The sequence below is a fragment of the Varanus komodoensis genome, unplaced genomic scaffold, assembly GCF_004798865.1.
Source record: "Varanus komodoensis strain SLA01 unplaced genomic scaffold, ASM479886v1 scaffold110, whole genome shotgun sequence".
NCBI classification, from domain to species: domain Eukaryota; kingdom Metazoa; phylum Chordata; class Lepidosauria; order Squamata; family Varanidae; genus Varanus; species Varanus komodoensis.
The window spans coordinates 1,046,512-1,065,804 of NW_025335318.1; the positions used below are offsets into that span (position 1 = coordinate 1,046,512).

The window sequence follows — 19,293 nt, forward strand, 5'->3', positions numbered from 1 at the left end:
GCAACCGACGGCCTTAATAATAGCTCCGAAAGGCGGAAGTGAGGTTTGACTTCCGGTACAGTGGGGGACTGGGACTCGTGTTGCGCAGGCGGGAAAGTGTATCTGGTGAGAGGGTAATGTGGGGGCTTGGGAAGTGAACCTCTGGGATGATGGTGGTGGACGCTGCCTCGCTGTGTCTTGCTGCGCTCTTTCGAGAATAGCTCTGGATTCCCACTGCTGCGCGCAATCTTATATGTAGCTGCTTGTGAGTAAGTCCCATTGATCTCAGTGGGGTTTGCTTCTGAGTGGACACGTATAGGATTCAGCTGTAAGGCGGACATGTTGGCAGGCAGGCAGGCAGGCAGCACGCTCTGGGGCTTTCGCAGACTCTGTGAGGCCTCGTTTGAAACTTCACTGGGGGAACCCCGTAGGCAGGTTGGGGCTGGGATGGCTGTGCCCAGTTAGGGTAAAAGGCAGATACTTGCTGCTCAGTTGCAAAGTGATTGGATTTTTTGTGTATGGTTTGTATTTAGTAAAAGTTTGGGATTTTTTTTTATTTCTTTGCTTTCTTCCCAGGTTCCTTAGTATCATTTGCATGTTTGCTGGATCCCAGAGCTCATCTTGCTTCACTCAAGGGTTAAAATATGTCAGCATCAAGAAAGGATTAAGACATTTTCTTGTCTACCCATCTGGTTCCGTTCACAAAATCTTTCCCAGAACAACATCTTGTTGGTGTAACTCCAGCCCCTGCCATAGTGGCCAAGGGGTTGGGAGGAAGTTGTCAACATGGCAGATACACTGGAGTTCAATGAAATATACCAGGAGGTGAAGGGATCTATGGTGAGTGAGGGTGGGAGGTTTGGTAATTTGGAGTGGGGGATGTAAAGCATGTATGTGAAGCACAAGTTGTTTGTTTGGAGAGAAATTGGCTTTATTGATAGGATTACCAGCTTGCCCTTTTAGTAGATAAGGTGGAGCCCAGTGTTTTTCTTGAGAACTCACTATGATCTGTGGCAGTCTTTACTGACTTGCTGTACTCCAGATATGATGGACTATAGCCTAGGCCATGGTAGCTCAAATCCGACACATCTGAGAGGCACTAGGTTGAGAAAGGCTGATCTGTGGTGTCTTTTGAGTATCCTGTCTTTAAAGGGATCAAAATATAATATATTTTGACTTTGATGGATCCAGTGTGGGTGAAAACTTTAAATTTAAGACTCTGGAGGCTGTGGTAATACATTTATTAAAATACCCTTAATTTAAGGATGGTGCGTGTGTGTTTATATATAAATTGTGTCTATGTTTATATACACACATATAAAGAGACAAATAGTATTCCATCTATGTTTTGAAGCACAGATCTTGGAAACCCACATTTGCTTTGAAGCTCCACATATTGTCAACAGGTTTTTTTTTTCCTGATAAATTCTTTAATTCCTAATGCAGAGTTTGACATTTCAGCTGGGTATAAAACTTACCTTTTTATGATTAACACCTGTTAATGCCACTGGGAGGATTACTTGGCAATCTGATTGTACATCACTTGGGATTATTTACCAGATAAAGATACTTAAATGAATGTGACACCCATATATTTAACTATTTATTTTATTAATTGTGAAGCATTCTGAGCTGCTAACATTTTTTTTTTAATTCAAATGTCTAGAGGCTTTACTGAGTGGCTTGTTTTTTATCCCAGTGATAGAGGGGTTTGAGTAGTATAGTGCTTTCATTAATTCTGAATCCTCAACATATTTCTGAACCTTGACACCATAGTCTTGAATGCATTTATTGCTTGACTGGGGTGCTTGGGAGAAACTCAAGGACTGCCACATGCTTAAGCGTATGCTGCACTGCAAGAAATGAATATTCTAACGGATATAACGCAACCAGTACACATTGTACCCTAAATAATATGGAGAGTTAGTGTGGTGTAGTGGTTAAGAATGCAGGACTGGGACTCGGGCAATTTGAGTTCTAGTTTCTGCTCGGCTCTGGAGCCAACTAGGAGCCAGTCATAGACTCTCAACCCAACCTACCTCACAGGGTGGTTGTGGGAATAAGATTGAGAGCATCAGGAAAAGAATTATGTAAGCTGCTTTGAGTTCATTGCAGAAAAATCAGGATATTAATTAATTAGAAGAAATTATAAGACTTACCTTTTATCTGAGGAGCTTACGATCCATATGGAAACAACACAAACGAAGCACAGTGGATACCAAATTACTAACTGAATAAAATGCATCTGTTTATAGCTAGACTTAGTTTCAGTTTGGATGGGTTTTTAGCAAGGTCAGCTGTACCATTGGAAAGGGGCTAGAGAACAGGGGAAAGGTGTTGGGGGACAGAGTTGTATGTACCATGCTGCCTTCTCTGTGCCCCCAACTTATCCTCTTGCCCTCAGGAATGGCAAAAGATGCTGTGATTCAGCTGCCAGTCCAATGAGCTTTTGTACATGGAATATGATGGAGGGGTGAAGACGCTATCTTGTCTTTCATCTAAGGGAGACAAAAGTTTGAGCCAGCTGTTAGTTTTAAGGAGTGATATAAGAGCAAGAGGAAGGCATTGTATAGGGATGCATCTGAGCTTCACAGAATCCATCCTTCTGTCTTTTGCAGACTTCTCATGCTCAGCCCTGTTTTGGAGAGCAAACTGAGCCAAGAGAAATTCCACAAATGCACAGCCAGCAACATTCTTCCGGGCCACGTGCAGAAACGCAAAGGCAGCTGCGTGTGGCATAGAAGAGGTATGCTGCTTGTGCAGTGTGTGGGTCTTGATTCCTGGTGAGCAGTGTGCAAGTGCTGGGTGTGCTTGCCAGGAATTCAGGCTCATAGCTGCCGCAGAGTGGACTGGAGTCTGTGGGGCCAAGCCCAGGGAATTAGGCATTGTGCTGGATCTGGGAGTGGACCAGAAGCCAGCCTGAAAGTTTTTTATGGGGGTATCACAGAGAACATCTGAAGGGAGAGATAGGTGATTCTGGCATTCCAATGGGAGTGGAGAGTGCTGAGGTATGATAATGGAATACAGAAGAGAAGAATGTAGTAGTTGAAGTGGAGGATATCCAGAAAGAGTGTGAACCTCTGATTTGTCAGAGAGGTTGGTGGGGAGGAAGAGTTGTATTTTTGCTGCGTTGAACAGGACAAGTAGATGTGACTTGACAATGGGCAGAACAGAGAGACCTAGGAAGTGGGAGGAACAAAGCATAAAGTCACGGTGGTGAAGGTTTATTGGTTCTATGAAAAGGAAGGTTTAAGTGTTCAAATGAGAATTTCAGGCTTGGGCATAATGAGTCTGATAAGGTGTTGAATAAAATATCAGATAGGTAAAGATTGGACTGTTTAGAGGGAGGAATTCTGGGGGAGATTTGTGTGGGTAAGTGGTACTAAAAGCCTGGGATTACATGAGATTGTCCAAGGACAGCATGTGGAGAGATAGTAAGAGAATCAGAAACAGATTTGAGAGACCTCAGTGGAGGGGGGGGGGAATGAACAGGAGGGGCTTCTTGCTATAGAAACTCTGATTGAATAAGATGATCAGACAAGAAGAGAGTCGACTGAAGGCAGACATGCAGAAACTTAGGGAATGAAAAGAAGAGCAGGCGAGGGTAGCTTCTTTGAAGAGGAAAAATAATAGAAACCTTTGGATTTGGCAGTGAGGGAATAATAACTGGTGTTGGTGAGGGTATCTGTCTCAATGCAGAGCTGAGGACTGAAACCACATTGCAAAATTCTGTGATCCACTCATTCATTCAATCCATCCATCCATCTCCTGCCTTTTTCCTGCAAGAAACCTAAGATGGCTTACATAATCCTTCTGCTCCTTCTCTCCACTTTATTCTCACAACGGCAGTGGGAGTAGGGTAGGCTGAAGGTCTGTGACTGGTTCAAGGTCACCCAGTGAGTTTTATGGCTGAGTAGAGACTAGAAACTGGATCCTCTGAGTCCCAGTCCAACATTCTAGTCACTGTGTCCCATTTGCTCTGTGTTTTCAGGAGGTTCAATTGAACAAATGGCAATTCTGCCTTTTAGTTCACCTTTTAAGAATGAAGAATTGCCTTGCTGAATCAGACTGAAGGTCCACTGTGGGAAGTTTGAAAGCAGAGTATGGTTTTGTGTGTTTTGTTTAATTTTCAGACCAAATCATTTGAGCTATCCTAAACTGTAAAAAAGCTTCCTAACTAATTCAGTGATGCCAGTAATAGTCTACAACCTGGATATTGAATACTGAGGGCTGAGTCTAGGTGGGATCATCAGTATGTGGCTAGAAACAAAACGTATTTGGAGTTAAAGTTTGCTCCATCCCAAATTTTTGAGCATTAATAATTCTAGGAGAATAGATTTGCACAGATGTGGGACAGCTGTTGTAAACACTATACGTATACTTGCTGTCCAGATGGTTCTGAATGGTATTTTAAAGAGGGCCTTTGATGGTTCTTGGAGGAAGAAAGAGATGTATAGGAGAAGGATCCATCAGTCTTTAGATTTGAAGTTCAGTGCCCTTCCTTCACCCATATAAGATTAGATGCCATTTCCTGCTGAGGTGCTTCATCCACCGTTGCTTTGTTAGTATCATCCTCTCATTTTTCTGGCTTAGAATGATGGTCGTCTCCGGCTAAGCCGTCAGGGGGTGATTTTCAAGAACAGCAAAACAGGAAAAGTTGACAACATCCAGGCCTCAGAATTGTCAGAGGGCATCTGGCGACGAGTAGCGCTGGGCCATGGTCTCAAACTGCTTACAAAAAATGGCCATGTCTACAAGTATGATGGATTCAGAGAGACGGTAAGGTCCCTCATGGTATGAGTTTGCTTCTGAATGTGTCATAGTACAGCCCATTGCAGGCTCCCAGGACATAGTGGGATGAGCAGCTTCTGGTATTAAGGATTACAGTTGATTGATTTCTTTTGGAATCTGTCTCTGAATGTACACTGTGGCCAGAAGTTAGGCAGATTCATATCCAATTAGATAACTGAGATGTGCCTTTCCCTACTGGCTTTATGCTCATATTCATTACTTTTATTATTTTCAGGCCCTTACAGAGGAGCTGCCAATTTTATATTTGGTTATTGTTGAAGAATTTCAGTTCTATGCATCTCTTGTAGATAGGGTGGATTTGATTTAAATCACTAGTCAGTAAGACTGGATTTCAATCATGGTTTTCTACATAACTTGCACACATGTCTGCCTTACCCTTAGATAGAGGAATTTCATTAAAACATTCCCAAAAATGGGTCTGCTGCCACTATAAGTTTTCTCCTTCAGGGAAAGAATATTATGATAAACCTCAGACTATACACAAAAAGATCCAAAGACTTGTGGAGTGCTCTGCTCAAAAGGTTTCAGTTTGGTTTTTACTGCTTGTCCCTCCCTTCTCACACTGAGCTTCTTGTGCAGATTTATTCAACTCCCAAGAATCTTCTATTCACTGAATTTTTTGAAACTTAGCACTTAAGAGGTAAGGGGTTGATTCTGTGTACATAGATTTGCAAAGGAACAATGGAAGTAAGGCTGTTTCTCAGCTCTGTATGTTTATTTTATAACATTTTTGCTGTGAAGAAGAGGCATGCGATCTCTGCACGCACAAATTCACAGTTTTGAGAACAGTAAAACTAAGCATCTGTGATAATATCTTCTAGATAGAAAAATTGCCCAATAATCTTAAATAAACCTCTGAAAGAGCATGACATTGTGAACAGATTAATAGAATTCATTTACCAAAACATTTAAACATTGCATAAATATTCAGCCCCATACTACATAATTAGAAAAATCCTTATTTCATGATGAATAACCTTTGGACTATAATGTTTCTGAAACAGAAAACTCTTTTTAGATATATTTTTCCTCAAAAATCATTTTATTAACAAAATTAAATTAAAAATTGGACTTTTTTAAAAAATCCAATTTATTTTTATATCTATTTTTAAATCATTGATTTTTATCCACCCTGTTTGTAGAAAGTGATGCTGGCAAGCCGTAAGGTTTTTTTTTTCCTTAATGGCTCATCTACATCAAAAAGTGTTTGTTAGTATTGCTTTTTACATTTCCATGTAGCTGTACTCTGCATGTACTCTACTCTGGCTATGGTGTATAACTTAGTTTAATTTCTGATGCACAATGGAAACTTTTCTACCCAACTACAGAGAGCTACTCAAAACTAGTTGCAACTGTAGACACCATTGATTTACTAGTACATCCTTCTCCAGTGTGATGCCCCCCAGATGTTGTGGACTACACTGCCCATGATTGCCTGTCTGGGAGTAATGGGGGTTGTGGGCAAGACTTTTTGTCAATCAAGGATTTTCCTCCCTTAGGAGTTTGACAAACTCTCCGATTTCTTCAAGACCCACTTTCACCTGGAGCTTGTGGAAAAAGATCTGTGTGTGAAAGGGTGGAACTGGGGAACAGTGAAATTTGGAGGTGAGTTTGCATGTGGACGTGGGCTTGATGGTATGCTGTGGCACATGGAATAAGTCTCTAGGAAATACAGCTAGACGGAAACCATGGAAGAGTTTTCTATTACCTTAGGGAGGGTTTGATTGTGGGCAGGTTCACAAGACACAAGAAACCACTGTGGTTTCTTGCACAGGATGGTCTGTTGTGTTGTTGTGAAACCCTGTTGTAATATTTCAGCCTTTTACATTTGGTTTTTAGAAAAAAGGATCTGTTCAGTGGTTTCCATGATCTGAACCTGACATTGTAGTTTCCACAGTCCTGGTATACAGCTACCATAGAGTCTCCTGGAAAGAGTGCCAACTGCAGGAGCTGTTTCAGCCATCCTACATGGCACTGAATTTCAAGCATGGTGGCTGATGCGAAATGTGACAGCAGTGGGAGGACTCAGCAAGGATGGTGGAAAGTGTTTCTGCTAGAGCAGAAACAACTTGATAGTTTTTCAGGCACATCCAGGCAAGAGACCACACCCTGGAAGCAGTGCAGGGTTGCTTGTCATAATGTATGCAGCCTGTAAGGTGTGTGTGTGTGTGTTTCTGTGTGCTGTGAGAATGTATTATTTTCTTTGGAAAGATATCCTGTTGATGTTTTGCAGGACAGCTCCTCTCTTTTGACATTGGGGAGCAGCCTGTGTTTGAGATCCCACTCAGTAATGTGTCCCAGTGCACAACTGGGAAGAATGAGGTGACTTTGGAGTTCCACCAGAATGACGATGCTGAGGTGTCACTGATGGAGGTGCGCTTCTATGTGCCGCCCACTCAGGAGGATGGCGTGGACCCTGTGGAAGTAAGTGTTGCCTGACCAGGTGGTGGTGAAGACAGGGAGGAAACATGAGTTCATAAACCTCTCATTCCAATCTTTCTTGTAGGCATTTGCCCAGAATGTGTTATCCAAGGCAGATGTTATCCAGGCCACTGGAGATGCCATCTGCATCTTCCGAGAACTGCAGTGCTTGACACCTCGTGGACGTTATGACATTCGCATCTATCCCACCTTCCTGCACCTTCATGGCAAAACATTTGACTACAAGATCCCTTATACGACTGTTCTGCGGCTCTTCCTCCTGCCCCATAAAGACCAACGCCAGATGTTCTTTGTGGTGAGGAGCAGTAGAACTGGGGCAGTTTGTGTCTCCCTAGGTGTAGTAATTGTGGTTGCCTTGTGGGATATGCTTCTCTGTGGGACCCTGACCTTCTTCCTTGGTGCTTTATGAGAGACGGACTGGTGGCTTAAATCCTGAGCTACTAATTTGAAATCCCAGAATAACAGGATTTGTCCCTGTTGTTTTTCATTCCTAGTAGCTGCCGAGGTGGAGGGAAGAATCCAGGAAAAAAATAATAAAATTCTATACTGTTTCTATACTGTACTACTCTCTGGACAGTTTACAGCAAAGTATAAAAAGCAATGCAGTAGATAAAAACATTAAGCATTGAAAATATTTTAATATAATATAAAACAATATTAAAAGACAAAAGTTAACAAAGGACCCAGCCAAGACTTAAAGGAAGACACCTGGCTAATCGTATCGGCCCCTGAATGACCAGGGAGGTCTTTAAAGGTCTCCACAAAGAGGGCTGTCTTAACCTGGTGCTGAAAAGATGGCAAGTTTGGTGCCAGGCAGGCTGCAGGGGAAATGGTTCCAAAGATGGGCCACCACCAGAAAGGCCCTCCCCCTAGTTGCCACCCTCTGAGCTTCCCACAGGGTTGACACCCAGAGGAAGGTCCCAGAGACACAGCATAGTGTCTGGGTAGATCAGGAGTGGGAGAGGCACTCTGGCAAGTACTGTGGCCCCAAGCCATATAGGGCTTTATAGGATAAGAACTGCACCTTGTATTGCAGCTGGAAGCATCCAGGTAGGCCAGGACTGGTTCTGGGTGCTCAGACCTCCAGGTCCCATTTATTGAGCTGACTGCCGCATTCTGCACCAGCTACAGCTGCTGAACTGTCTTGAGGGGCAGCTCCATGTAGCGTGCATTGCAATAATCTTCTCTGGTGATTACCAGATTATTGAAGCCAGGCTATCCCTGCCCAGGTAGGGGCACAGCTGGTCACCAGGTGAAGCTGGTAGAAAGCACTCTGAACCACTGTTGCCACCTGAGCCTCAAGTGACAGAGATGGATCAAGGAGTAGCCCCAAGCTGCAAACCTGCTCCTTCAGGGGGAGTGTGACTCCATCTAGAGCAGGTTGAAACCCCTGCTTGTTTCGCGTTGCACTGCTAGCTTGCCCATTCCTCTCACAAGTGCTGCCCTCCCAGGTTTTACACCTGGCCAGTCTGTTTGTCCTTTGGTTGGGTCTTATGCCAAAAGAAAGTCAGAGCGGCCTGGCCTGGCAACTTTTGGGAGCTGAGCATGCAAGAAGTGGTAACTCCTGGGCAGCTGCATGCTCTGATTTAACACTTGGGCGTTTAGCTGTAAGCAACTGCTACTCTAGGCGCTTTCAACCTACGTGTAGATCATGCTATTCTTGGGGTGGTTATTGTCATTGTGACCTTTCCCTTCCCTGCCTTTCTTTGATTTTGTTATACTTCCAATTCCAAAAGAATCTCTGTGAACTGCATTCCTTTGGATAAAGCAATCCAAGACTGCAAATTGCTTGAAACAATTTCTCAGAGTGGAGTAAGCTGTTATCTCAGCTGAATGTCTCTTGAGACTGGTACTGCCTGGATGCAATTCTGATTTCTCTTCTGCCAGGGATTTGCAAAGTGAAATTTTGGCCAGGTGTTGGCTAAGCAGGGAGGAAGGCTAGATGTCATGGGATAAGACCTGAATGTGATTATGGTGTGGTTGGTCCCTATGAGAATGATTCTTTTGGAGTGGGACTCATGACAAAGATAATTGTTATCTACTTCCTTTCAGATCAGCTTAGACCCTCCTATAAAGCAAGGCCAAACTCGCTACCACTTTCTCATCCTACTCTTTTCAAAGGATGAGGATATCTCTTTGACCCTCAACATGAATGAGTAAGTACCCGTCACCATAATGTGCTCTTTTATAGCAGGGGTCAGGGACTTGTGGTCCTTGTGTGATGACATCAGGCTCAGCCAATGTGACCAGTGCTCAGCAATTACATTTTATAATATATGGAGAGCCACAGGTACCCTAGCTTTGCCTTGTGGTATATCTGCATATGAAACTTCCCAGTGGCTTCCTATGCCAGCCTTTAAGCTTGACACCACAGATCATCCTTTAATTTGTTTTATTTGGTGCTATTTTCCTTGTTTGCTCCTGCATTCCTCTTTCTGCTGGCTGTGAGGCAGGGGGTGGGGGAAGTGGTACCTGTACAAGGGGACATGAATGCAGGTATCACCAACCTTTGGAATGTTGGGAGAGTGTTGCAGACACTCACAAAACTGCCATTTGTCAGAAGACAAACTGGGAGGCTAAAAGAAAAAATAGCTTGACCCAAAACCTACATAAAAGTGGGACAGAGGATCTCCAAAACACAAAAGCATATTTGAACCCACAGCCGTCTTCTCTGACAGCCATTTCACAGACAGCAAGCTAATGCATCCTAGAAACAAGTGACTCAGGCAATGTAATATACAAGGCAAGAGGTGGAAACTGTGCTTGAAATGCTCTGTCCCATATTTGTTCCCCTGAAGCAAAAAAAAAAAAAGTCCATTTCACAGAAGGTAAGTTGGTAATGCTCAGAGAAACCCTAACTTCCCCACCCCAAAAAAACAAAGAAACAGAGGACACAGTTCAGGCAAATTGCCCCTTCGCTCAGCACTGCCCTGTCTGCCCTCCCCCGTCAAATGTTCCTTAACACTTCACAGCTTGCTTCTGTTTTCTAGGTGGGTGGTTGTGCTTCAGAACAAAGCACTGGGTTGCAGTTGCCCACCATTTTATATTCTAAGGATTCCTCTAGCGTTCACGTTAAATTTTCCCCATTAAAACGTCTTCAAATAAAAATTATTGTGGCTTAAAAAAATCTAGAGAGGCTATTAAGTACCAAGGGAGAGGTCTAGGTACATTGGCTTCTGTGGACACTGTGTTGCAATCCCCACAACTAATGCATGTGAACCGAGCTGCTGGTCCCAGGCACAAGACTGTAAGCTTAGGCTGGACTTCTGGCACTAGTTACATCTACCCACACCCTGTTACTTTCCTCCCAACACATATATCCATTATTTTCAGTGTCTTAAGGGCTCCTGTAGTGCAATTCTGTCTTGACTTGTCTTCTCTTCATATTTAGGGATGAGGTAGAGAAGCGCTTTGAGGGACGGCTCACCAAGAATATGTCTGGCTCCCTGTATGAGATGGTTAGTCGTGTCATGAAAGCCCTTGTCAACCGCAAGATCACTGTGCCTGGGAACTTCCAAGGGTGAGGCGTGCTTGGGTGCAAAGATGGAGAAAACATAAGCCAGTAGCTTTTCTTGGGATCCAGTGTAAATAAGAAGAGTGGGTAGAGTTGAATTTGCTGCTACTGTTAAAGCTTAAAGATGGCTGGTGTGATGAACTGTAAAGACATACCTTGTTTGTCTATGCTAGCCATCTTTTTATTTCCTTTGGAGCTAACTGGTAGTAATGTATCAGATTTGTCCTTGCTTTGGGAATATTATAATATGGAATGTCTCTATTTTGCTTGATCGTGGATCAGCATTTATGGTAACAAGTATCATGCCATATTCCAGGAACAAAGTGCCATCAAGGAATTTCTAAGTTCACAAAATACCTGGTAGTAGCACATGCATTTTTAAAAATAGAGGACTCTCAAGTCAGGTGCATCTTTTTCTCTTTTGCTTCAAAAACCTTGAGCAGTTTCTATATGGTTCACATTTGATATAAGGCATTAAACATGCAAAGTAGTAGCAAGCAAAATACCTTTATTACCTCTGCAATAATCATTTAGAAGCATTGTCTTTAAAGTAGTAAAATAGCTCACCCAATGACATTTCTGAGCTTGTAATAAAAATGAGCAGAGAGAAGACTGAAGTTTGGTTCTGAAGTTCCTGTATATTTCCCTTGCATACGTACTTGCTTATGTATGTGTTTCATAAAACATTTTTTTCTAATGATTGATTACCATTTTTCCTAAAGTTCTCAGCTATGATTTGAGATGATATACATTTCCTTCATATCTTATCAGTTTTTCTGAGCCACTGTTTCCTTTCAAACAAAATAACAGTTTCTTCTGTTTGTCTGTATATTGTTTCACTATTTAAAGGATAAATGTTTCTTATCCTTTTTTTACTTCCCACAATATTATGTGTAGTATTTGCATCATAAGTACACATAATCAGATACGTGGGCAATAGTGCAGTAAGGAGTTACCTCCCTTTCCCCACCTTTCTTATCTGAAACACCTGCTGGCTTTTCCTGGATTCAGCTGGGAAATTTTCGTTTTTCCCTTAAATGTCTAAGTCAGTGAAAAGCTCAGTACAAATGCTTCTGTTAGTATCAGAAACAGATACTAACACAATATTTACTTGCTACAAGCCTATATCATAACATTATATGATTATGTTAAATTTAGTTAAATCATAACTTAAGACTGTTCCTGCTTATGAGAAGCAAGTAGAAGACCAGTTACTTTTTCATGTGGACAAACATGTGCAAAGTAACCTACCAGCCAGGCTGATGCAAGGAGTCTTGCAAGATGAAAAGGCAGAAACAACTCAGAATAGTGGGACTGTGCAATGGAGAGGCTGTACCAGTGTATCAGATGTGGCTGAGCTAGATGTATGTCTCTCCCTTTTACAGGCATTCCGGGGCACAGTGCATCACTTGCTCCTATAAGGCCAGTTCGGGACTCTTGTATCCTCTAGAACGTGGCTTCATCTATGTGCACAAGCCACCCGTCCATATCCGCTTTGATGAGATCTCTTTTGTAAACTTTGCCCGTGGGACCACAACCACGCGCTCATTCGACTTTGAGATAGAAACGAAGCAGGGGACCCAATACACTTTTAGCAGCATAGAGAGGTGAGTGACATAACCTAACAGAGAACCTTGGAAGCACATGTGTGCACATCATCCCTCCCATGATATGGGATGCCTTTTGCTGTGGGGGAAGGGGTGAGAACTACCGGCACCCTTCAGCTTCTTTCATTCTGAAAGGCAGCTCTGCTTGTGACTCAGGATTTTGAGGACTTGTTTCATTGAATGTTTCCATCTTGCCTTGATCTGGTTCACCTATCAAAATATTCCTGACCTCCCTTTGTCCTTCCCCCTCTCACACCTCTCGCCTTCCACCCACCACAGCACAGGGCCCCTTTTCCCTGAGAGCAGCAGAATCACTTCTATAGTGTCTAGTTCTGCTCCAGGTGAGTGAATACTGTGCCTGTGCCAGATGACTGCAGCTATGGCTTTTGTTCCCTGCAGAGAGGAATATGGCAAACTGTTTGACTTTGTGAATGCCAAGAAGTTGAACATCAAGAACCGAGGACTCAAGGAGGTACCTGTTATGGGAGACTGAGCAAGAGAGAGGACAGGGCTAGCTAGGCAACTGCTGTCTAGTCCTGTTCCTGGTCCGCTTGGGCTGGGCTGAGGGTGTCTCTTTGTTTCCAGAGCTTTCTCCCTTCTCAATTTCTGTTCTCTCCTTGTAGAAGAAAAAGGTCTGTGCGATTGTCCCCTCCTCTTCCTCCTCTTGGTTCAGGTCTCCTTTGCATGGCTGTGGTGAACATTCCTAATCACCATAGTATAACCTTGCATGAACCACAGGGAAGGGGCAGTAGCTTGCTTTGCTCCAGGAGTGGCTTCTACCTAACCCACCTTGATCACTAGCATGATTCTTTCCATTCCTGGGAAGGGAGGGAAGATGTGTTTTAGAAGAACTGGGAGGCAGCATGTACTCAGTTGTTGAAGAATCCAAGGGTGTGTGTGCACCCGCGTGTGTTTGTGTGTAAGAAAGTTTTCCTATGCAGTATGTGAACCCGGGAGCATGGTGGGAGTTGTAGTTGTAGGATCTCTGCATGTTTTGGTTGTGGAAAATGCCAAGAGAGTTTGCTCAAAGAGTGGAGTGAGGAGGCCTTGGGCTAGTTTCCAAGGAATATTGCTTGTATGTGTTTCTAGGGCATAACATCTGTGCCCTATGATGACTATGCTGGCTCAGATGAAGATACACATGATGCCTACTTGGAGCGTATGAAGGAGGAGGGAAAGATTCGTGAAGAGCATGCGAATGACAGCAGTGAGGACTCTGGTGAAGAGACAGGTGAGCCGTTTCTTCTCAGCCTGGAGATTGGGACGGGGCTGTCCTCAGACTGTTCTCAGTTACAACCAGGATCATTCCCTCCTGCTCCTTTGCTTTCTATTTCTGTTTGGGTTAGAAATGATGATTTTCTTTTTCCAGATGAATCATTCAATCCTGTGGAAGAGGAAGAGGATGTGGCAGAAGAGTAAGTAAAATTTTTAAGGTTGCCAGCAATATTACTATTGAATTGAATGACTGCTGTGTATGAATGAGCTTGGGTCATTTTTAGTTTTAATGTCATAGTTGACCACATTGTCTAGGAGGAGCATGTGTTTGGGTCCAAAACTCAGGATATCAGTGTGTTTGTACATACTGGGAAACTCTGTGCTCTTTGAAGGGACGGGCATGACATTAAATTTGCAGTAATCTGTAGCAATGTGAAAGTGTCTTTTGGAGCCTTGGAACATGGCTAATCCTGAGGCAGCAGAGAAATTGCATGGTTAGGAGAATTCTATGGGAGTGTTAGAGATCTGTGATAGGAGTAACTGCAACAACGGGGAAAGAGGTGCGGGGGCTACAGTTGAACTTGATTCTCCATACTGGGAGGATCAGATGGGTGAAAACAAAAAGGATAATCAAAATAATTGGGGAAGAGTTGGTCTCCGAGCTGAGGTGCTGTCTTGAGCCACACTTCAGTCATTTTTCCCTTTTCATCATCCACTGTAAACATGCTGTCTTACCTTCAGATTAGTACTGTACACTGAGGCCTAAGCTTCTGGAAAATATTGGATGCTAGTAATCTGGCAAAGCTGCTTAGTCATAGGCTGCTGGTGTACACCTTAAGGGTGAGCAGTCACGCCAGTTCCTATTTTATCTAGAAAGTGTATGAAGTTTAGCTTATTTGAAAGGCTACTTGATTGGCTTTTTTCAAACATGAATACCTAAGTAGGAACAAGTGAGTACAAAATCCACTTTTCTTCTTGATCTTTTCATGTAACAGTCAGCAAACCCTTCATACTGGCTGCTTTAAATGCTCTGGACAGCATTTTGCCCTGCTCCTGTGCAGTATGGATGATACGTGCTTTACTGGTGCTTGTAAATGTGCATTACCCGATCTAGCCTGGCTGTGTAAACAGTTTGTGGTTTCTGTCCTTCATTTAATGATTCTATGGTCCAGTGGTCGATCTGGGAATATATAGGAGCTACAGGGCAGATCCTGGGACCCTGGTAGGGGAAGAGGGAGACTGTGTGCACACACGCACTTGCTTCTAGACAGCGTTGCCAGGATTTGTTTGCCAGGGCATGAAGCAGCCTTCCCTGAGTGCCTCTTCCTTGAGACAGGTTTGACAGCAACGCATCAGCCAGCTCGTCTAGCAATGAAGCAGACAGTGATGAGGAAAAGAAGAAACCTGCCAAGAAGGCCAAGATTGTCAGAGAACGCAAGCCTCGCAAGAAGCCGCCTGAGGTGAGCACAAAAGCCTGTTGAAACCATATCCATTTTTCCCTTGACTTGCTCTGAACACAGCCGAAAGCATTCTGGTGGCTGACTCTCAGAACTGGTTGCTTGTGAGAAGGCAAGAAAGTAAATGATCACAAGCGCAATCCCAGGCATGCTTGGAGAGGGAAAAGGCCCTACAATTCCCAGCATGCCCCAGCCAGCCATGCAGTTTTGGAATTCCTTCAAACTTGATTTTCCTCCTATGTGCTGGCTAGAGTTTGCTGGGACTTGCAGGCCTTTCAGAATATGGCTTTTAGCATTATTTTTCTGGATTTTTAAAGGAGCCTCTTGTGTTTAGGCAAGATTAATGGATGAAGAGAGAAGCTCCATAATCAAAATTAATAGTTGTAAATAATAGCTGTAATAAACTAGGTACATTCTTTTATGTTCAGGAGGGAGATCAGCCTTTGTTAAGGACTTCTGTAAGGTATATAGTCTTCATTAATTCCTTGGGGCCTTTAGCACTGTGATCAAGAGTTATGGTAGGAGGTGCTTGTGAAACAATTTGGGAAGTGGCAGCTTGCCAGACTGTGTTGCCCCGAGGTTTTCCATATTGGCTGTTTAGGAGGCAGGTCAGGCAGTCTTTTTTTAAGGAATCTGGAAGATGTTCTAAGGGAGGGGCTTTCCTTTTCCTATGATACATTTTTGTCTTTTTTCTCCCACTCCCCCCACCCCAAACAGGGTAAGAAAGGGAAAGACCCTAATGCCCCAAAGAGACCTCTGTCTGCCTACATGCTCTGGCTCAATGCTAATCGTGACAAGATCAGAGCTGAATGTCCTGGTATGAGTGTCACCGATGTGTCCAAGAAAGCTGGAGAACTCTGGAAAGGGATGTCCAAAGAGAAGAAAGAGGTGGGTGAAGTGGTGGTGCTGGGATGAAGGTTATGTCCTTCTGGAAAAGGCTTTGGTAACTTGCATCATAAATCCAAATTTTGCACCTCTTAAGCATAATTTTGTACATTGCCTTTGTGGCTTTTGGAGTTTACGGTGAGAAGTAATTGAGGTTTATTCAACTGTGCATTTGAGTACTGGTTGCTGGGGGTCAAACCATGGGGGAGAGCTATTTTAATGCCCCAGGGCCAGCTCAGTCATCTCCAAGAAGGGCTGGGAAAGACCTCGATCTAAAACCCTGAAGGGATGCTCCTGGTCAGGATACAGAATGCTGAACCCAAAGGTCCAGCGATCTCATGCCATCGAAAATTGCTTCCTGCATTCCTCCCTGGCTGGCCACTGCAGAAAATGGGTTGCTGGGCCTGATTTAGCAGAGGCTACTAAAGCATTTACAGAAGGTTAAAGGCTCTGAATAAAAGACTGACAGCTTTTCAGGACAGGGTAACCCTAATCTGATGATTATGTATCCCTGCAGGGCTGCAAAATCCAGTCTAGCCCTTGCACTTTAGTTTCATCCATGTTAAAATCTTGACTTTTGAGCAGATGGGGCAGGAGGTGAACAATGTCTTAGAAGCCTCAACATCTTAGGATACTCTTGTCCCCATGGAGGGTTCATAGCATCTGTATGCTTGGTTCTGCCATTGGTGTTCGCAGGAATGGCACGGGAATTGACCTTTCATGGATTATGTAGTTTATATGAATGAGCAGAACTGACTACATTTGGTTGCAGGAATGGGACCGCAAAGCTGAAGAGGCCAAGAAAGATTATGAAAAGGCCATGAAGGAGTACAGTGAGGGTGGCAAGTCAGACAGCTCCAAAAAGTGAGTTGCAGAATTTTCTCAAAAGGCCAAGCTCCCTTCCCTTTCTCTCCTCAGTGCTTCTGCCTACCCCAAAGGGACTCTGTCATTGTAGAATATTGTCTGCTTGCTTGCACATGCAGGGAGAAACCCAAGAAGAAAAAAAAGCCAGAGAAGCCAGGAAAAGGTAGACCGGAGAAGAAGGTTGTGACCCCTTCAAAATCCTCTGTCAGCAAGAGCCCTTCTAAGCAGTTAGGCGAGAGTTTCAAGAGCAAGGAGTTTGTATCCAGTGACGAAAGCTCCTCAGGCGAGGACAAGAAGGAGGTGAGTGCTGTGTGGTGACAGTGAATTGTCCCTGCAGTGAACTGGGAAGAGGAGGAGGAGGGGAACAAGTACATGTTCCACTGAGTTACAAATCTTCTAAGCAGCTCTTGCTGCAGAGTTCTCTTAGAGTTCAGAGAGCAGAGAGAGTGCTTTCTCTCTCTCCAGTTCTTCTGAAACCACTAACAGTTGCAGCAGATAATTCTGCATGTGGTGTTTTGTCATTTGTTTGCTTTATTGGTACACATACTTGAGACACTGTCATATTTGTAGTGTTTTGGATGTCACAGAATTGCAAACACTTTGCAAGAGGTGTGGCAGTGTAGAGCGATATGTGTAGACAAGTGCATTAGGACAGATACTGTTCCAGGAAAGCTGGCTACAGGGTCGTGGGAGGAAGAAGCCCTTCCAGACTTAGAAGTCTCACCTCCGACAACTGGATGGGCCTGTTTAAACTCCCTTGGGTTTTAGAGGCTTTTGAAGATTCATCAATACCCTTGCATTTGCTTTGCTGTGGTTTGCGAAGTCTAAAACCTGAATATTTTAGAAATGAAAGCTGCGACTCTCCCAAACCCATTTCTTATGCAGTATACATGCATTTACACAAGTTGAAGGACAATCCTGGCTTTAATCATACACCATATTAGCATTTCCATTCTTCTTTGATTTCTTTGAAGGATTTGCCTTTCCTTGCTTGTCCTTCATTGCCATTTGCTGAGCCATGCCCACTTCATATTATATTCAGGGCTGTTTCTAGCATAGCCAAACATTTTGAGCTACATAAGCACATTGCAGTAGTCTCTGGTCTCCCATTCTTCATACAGCTTACACATCCGGCTTGTTCCTTTTACTGCAGTTGGCGGCTTAGCTGAGGCTTAATTGATCTAGTCCCAGTGGTAGCTGGTTCTCCTTTCCGGTGTTGATGCTCTTAGCATAGACCCTTTGAGACATGCAGTTAATCTTGAATATCCATCTCTGTGTTGCTTTCTCTTCCAGGACTCTGAGGAGGAAGAGATTGCTAGCACCCCACCCAGCTCAGCGGATTCTGCATCGGGCTCTGATTAGCAAGAAACACTCACAGAGCCACCCTGGTTCCCATATGCCTTGTACAGGTGGTTAGATTGCTGAGCCAAGACGGACTGGACACTGTTTCATCCTGGCAAATAGGCCGGAGAGCTGGCACTGTACAGGAGTACCTTTTGGCCTCCCCAGCCTTTCCCCGTTCCCAGTATTGCAGGTTGTAACTAGGATCAGCTATTACATCTGGAGAGAACGGATGGCATTGAGAGAGAGGATGGGGAAAGTCAGTCATCCAGTTGTTCTGCCTCTGTGCTGACAGATCCACTATAACTGTATCCTGTTAGATGGCAGCCCGGGTGATAAGGAACATGCAGCTGGAAGGTGGGAAACTATGCAGCTACCCTAGTCAGAACGCATTGGGTTTTCTTCCTTCTGTTTTTCTTCCTTCCTTTTTTTCTTTCTTTTTTAAGGCTCTCTTTGTATTTCTGTCATTACGTGGCTGATTTAATAAAAATTGTGCATTTGGATGTGATTTGTTCTTGTGTAATGCAAAGCAAGGGCTGGATGAACAAGCTTCTTTCAGAAGGGAGACACATGAAGAAGAGGGCCAAGCAAGCCTTCTGCAGCCACAGGGAAAGACCTGCCCTTTCCCTCCCCTGGCCTGCGTCAATGATTTTCCTGTAGGGCTTGGGGTGGGAGCTGCATCTCCTGTCATGGACCAAGGGGGTTAACTCTGCAGCCTTCCATTAGCAGCTGCACTAATTGTGTTTCAAGGACCATTGTGTGCTGCTGGGACTTGGCTAATGCAGGCGAACAGTCAATAGTGATGAGGTCTGGCAGTGCAGGAGGCTCCATCAGTGCTGGTGATGTCTTTGAGCATCACCAGCATTAACACTTGGGGCAACATTGGCCTCCTGGCCTTTCCCATAACTCTCACTGGCCCCCTGAGCCATGCCAAGAACTCCTGTGCTGTGCCTCTTCAGTGTGGGGCAGTATTCCTCAAATAGGAAAGAAGCTAGCAGACAATTCCTTTTTCTCTCTGCTAGCACCATCTCTACCTTCCTGGAAGCAGGCATCCCTGTGGCTGTGGGCCTACAGAGGGAATGGAGTGCTGATGGCCCTTCTCTTGGCAGGGCTGCTCTGAAATGGCTCTTTGGGGATACATGATAGATCTAGAGAGACAAGTCTAATGGAGTTGAAC

At 44.0% G+C, this 19,293-nt stretch overlaps 1 protein-coding gene across 5 annotated transcripts; it reads left to right on the forward strand.

The window, feature by feature from the left end:
* Nucleotides 1-43: 43 nt before the first annotated feature.
* On the forward strand, nucleotides 44-18,619 carry SSRP1 (structure specific recognition protein 1). 5 transcript variants are annotated; one of them, XM_044420851.1, is made up of 18 exons: nucleotides 44-105; nucleotides 556-819; nucleotides 4,573-4,758; nucleotides 6,291-6,396; nucleotides 7,025-7,215; nucleotides 7,298-7,528; nucleotides 9,286-9,389; nucleotides 10,625-10,753; nucleotides 12,133-12,354; nucleotides 12,754-12,826; nucleotides 12,978-12,986; nucleotides 13,444-13,585; nucleotides 13,724-13,769; nucleotides 14,906-15,029; nucleotides 15,744-15,914; nucleotides 16,684-16,775; nucleotides 16,895-17,075; nucleotides 18,069-18,619. In XM_044420851.1, the coding sequence occupies exons 2-18, from the start codon at nucleotides 766-768 to the stop codon at nucleotides 18,135-18,137; spliced, it is 2,130 nt and encodes a 709-aa protein (XP_044276786.1). In that variant the 5' UTR covers nucleotides 44-105; nucleotides 556-765; the 3' UTR covers nucleotides 18,138-18,619. The 5 variants fall into 5 exon arrangements, with proteins under 5 accessions (XP_044276786.1, XP_044276787.1, XP_044276784.1 ...); XM_044420852.1 differs by having other exon boundaries at nucleotides 90-113; XM_044420849.1 differs by lacking the exon at nucleotides 44-105 and adding an exon at nucleotides 120-244.
* Nucleotides 18,620-19,293: the final 674 nt, after the last annotated feature.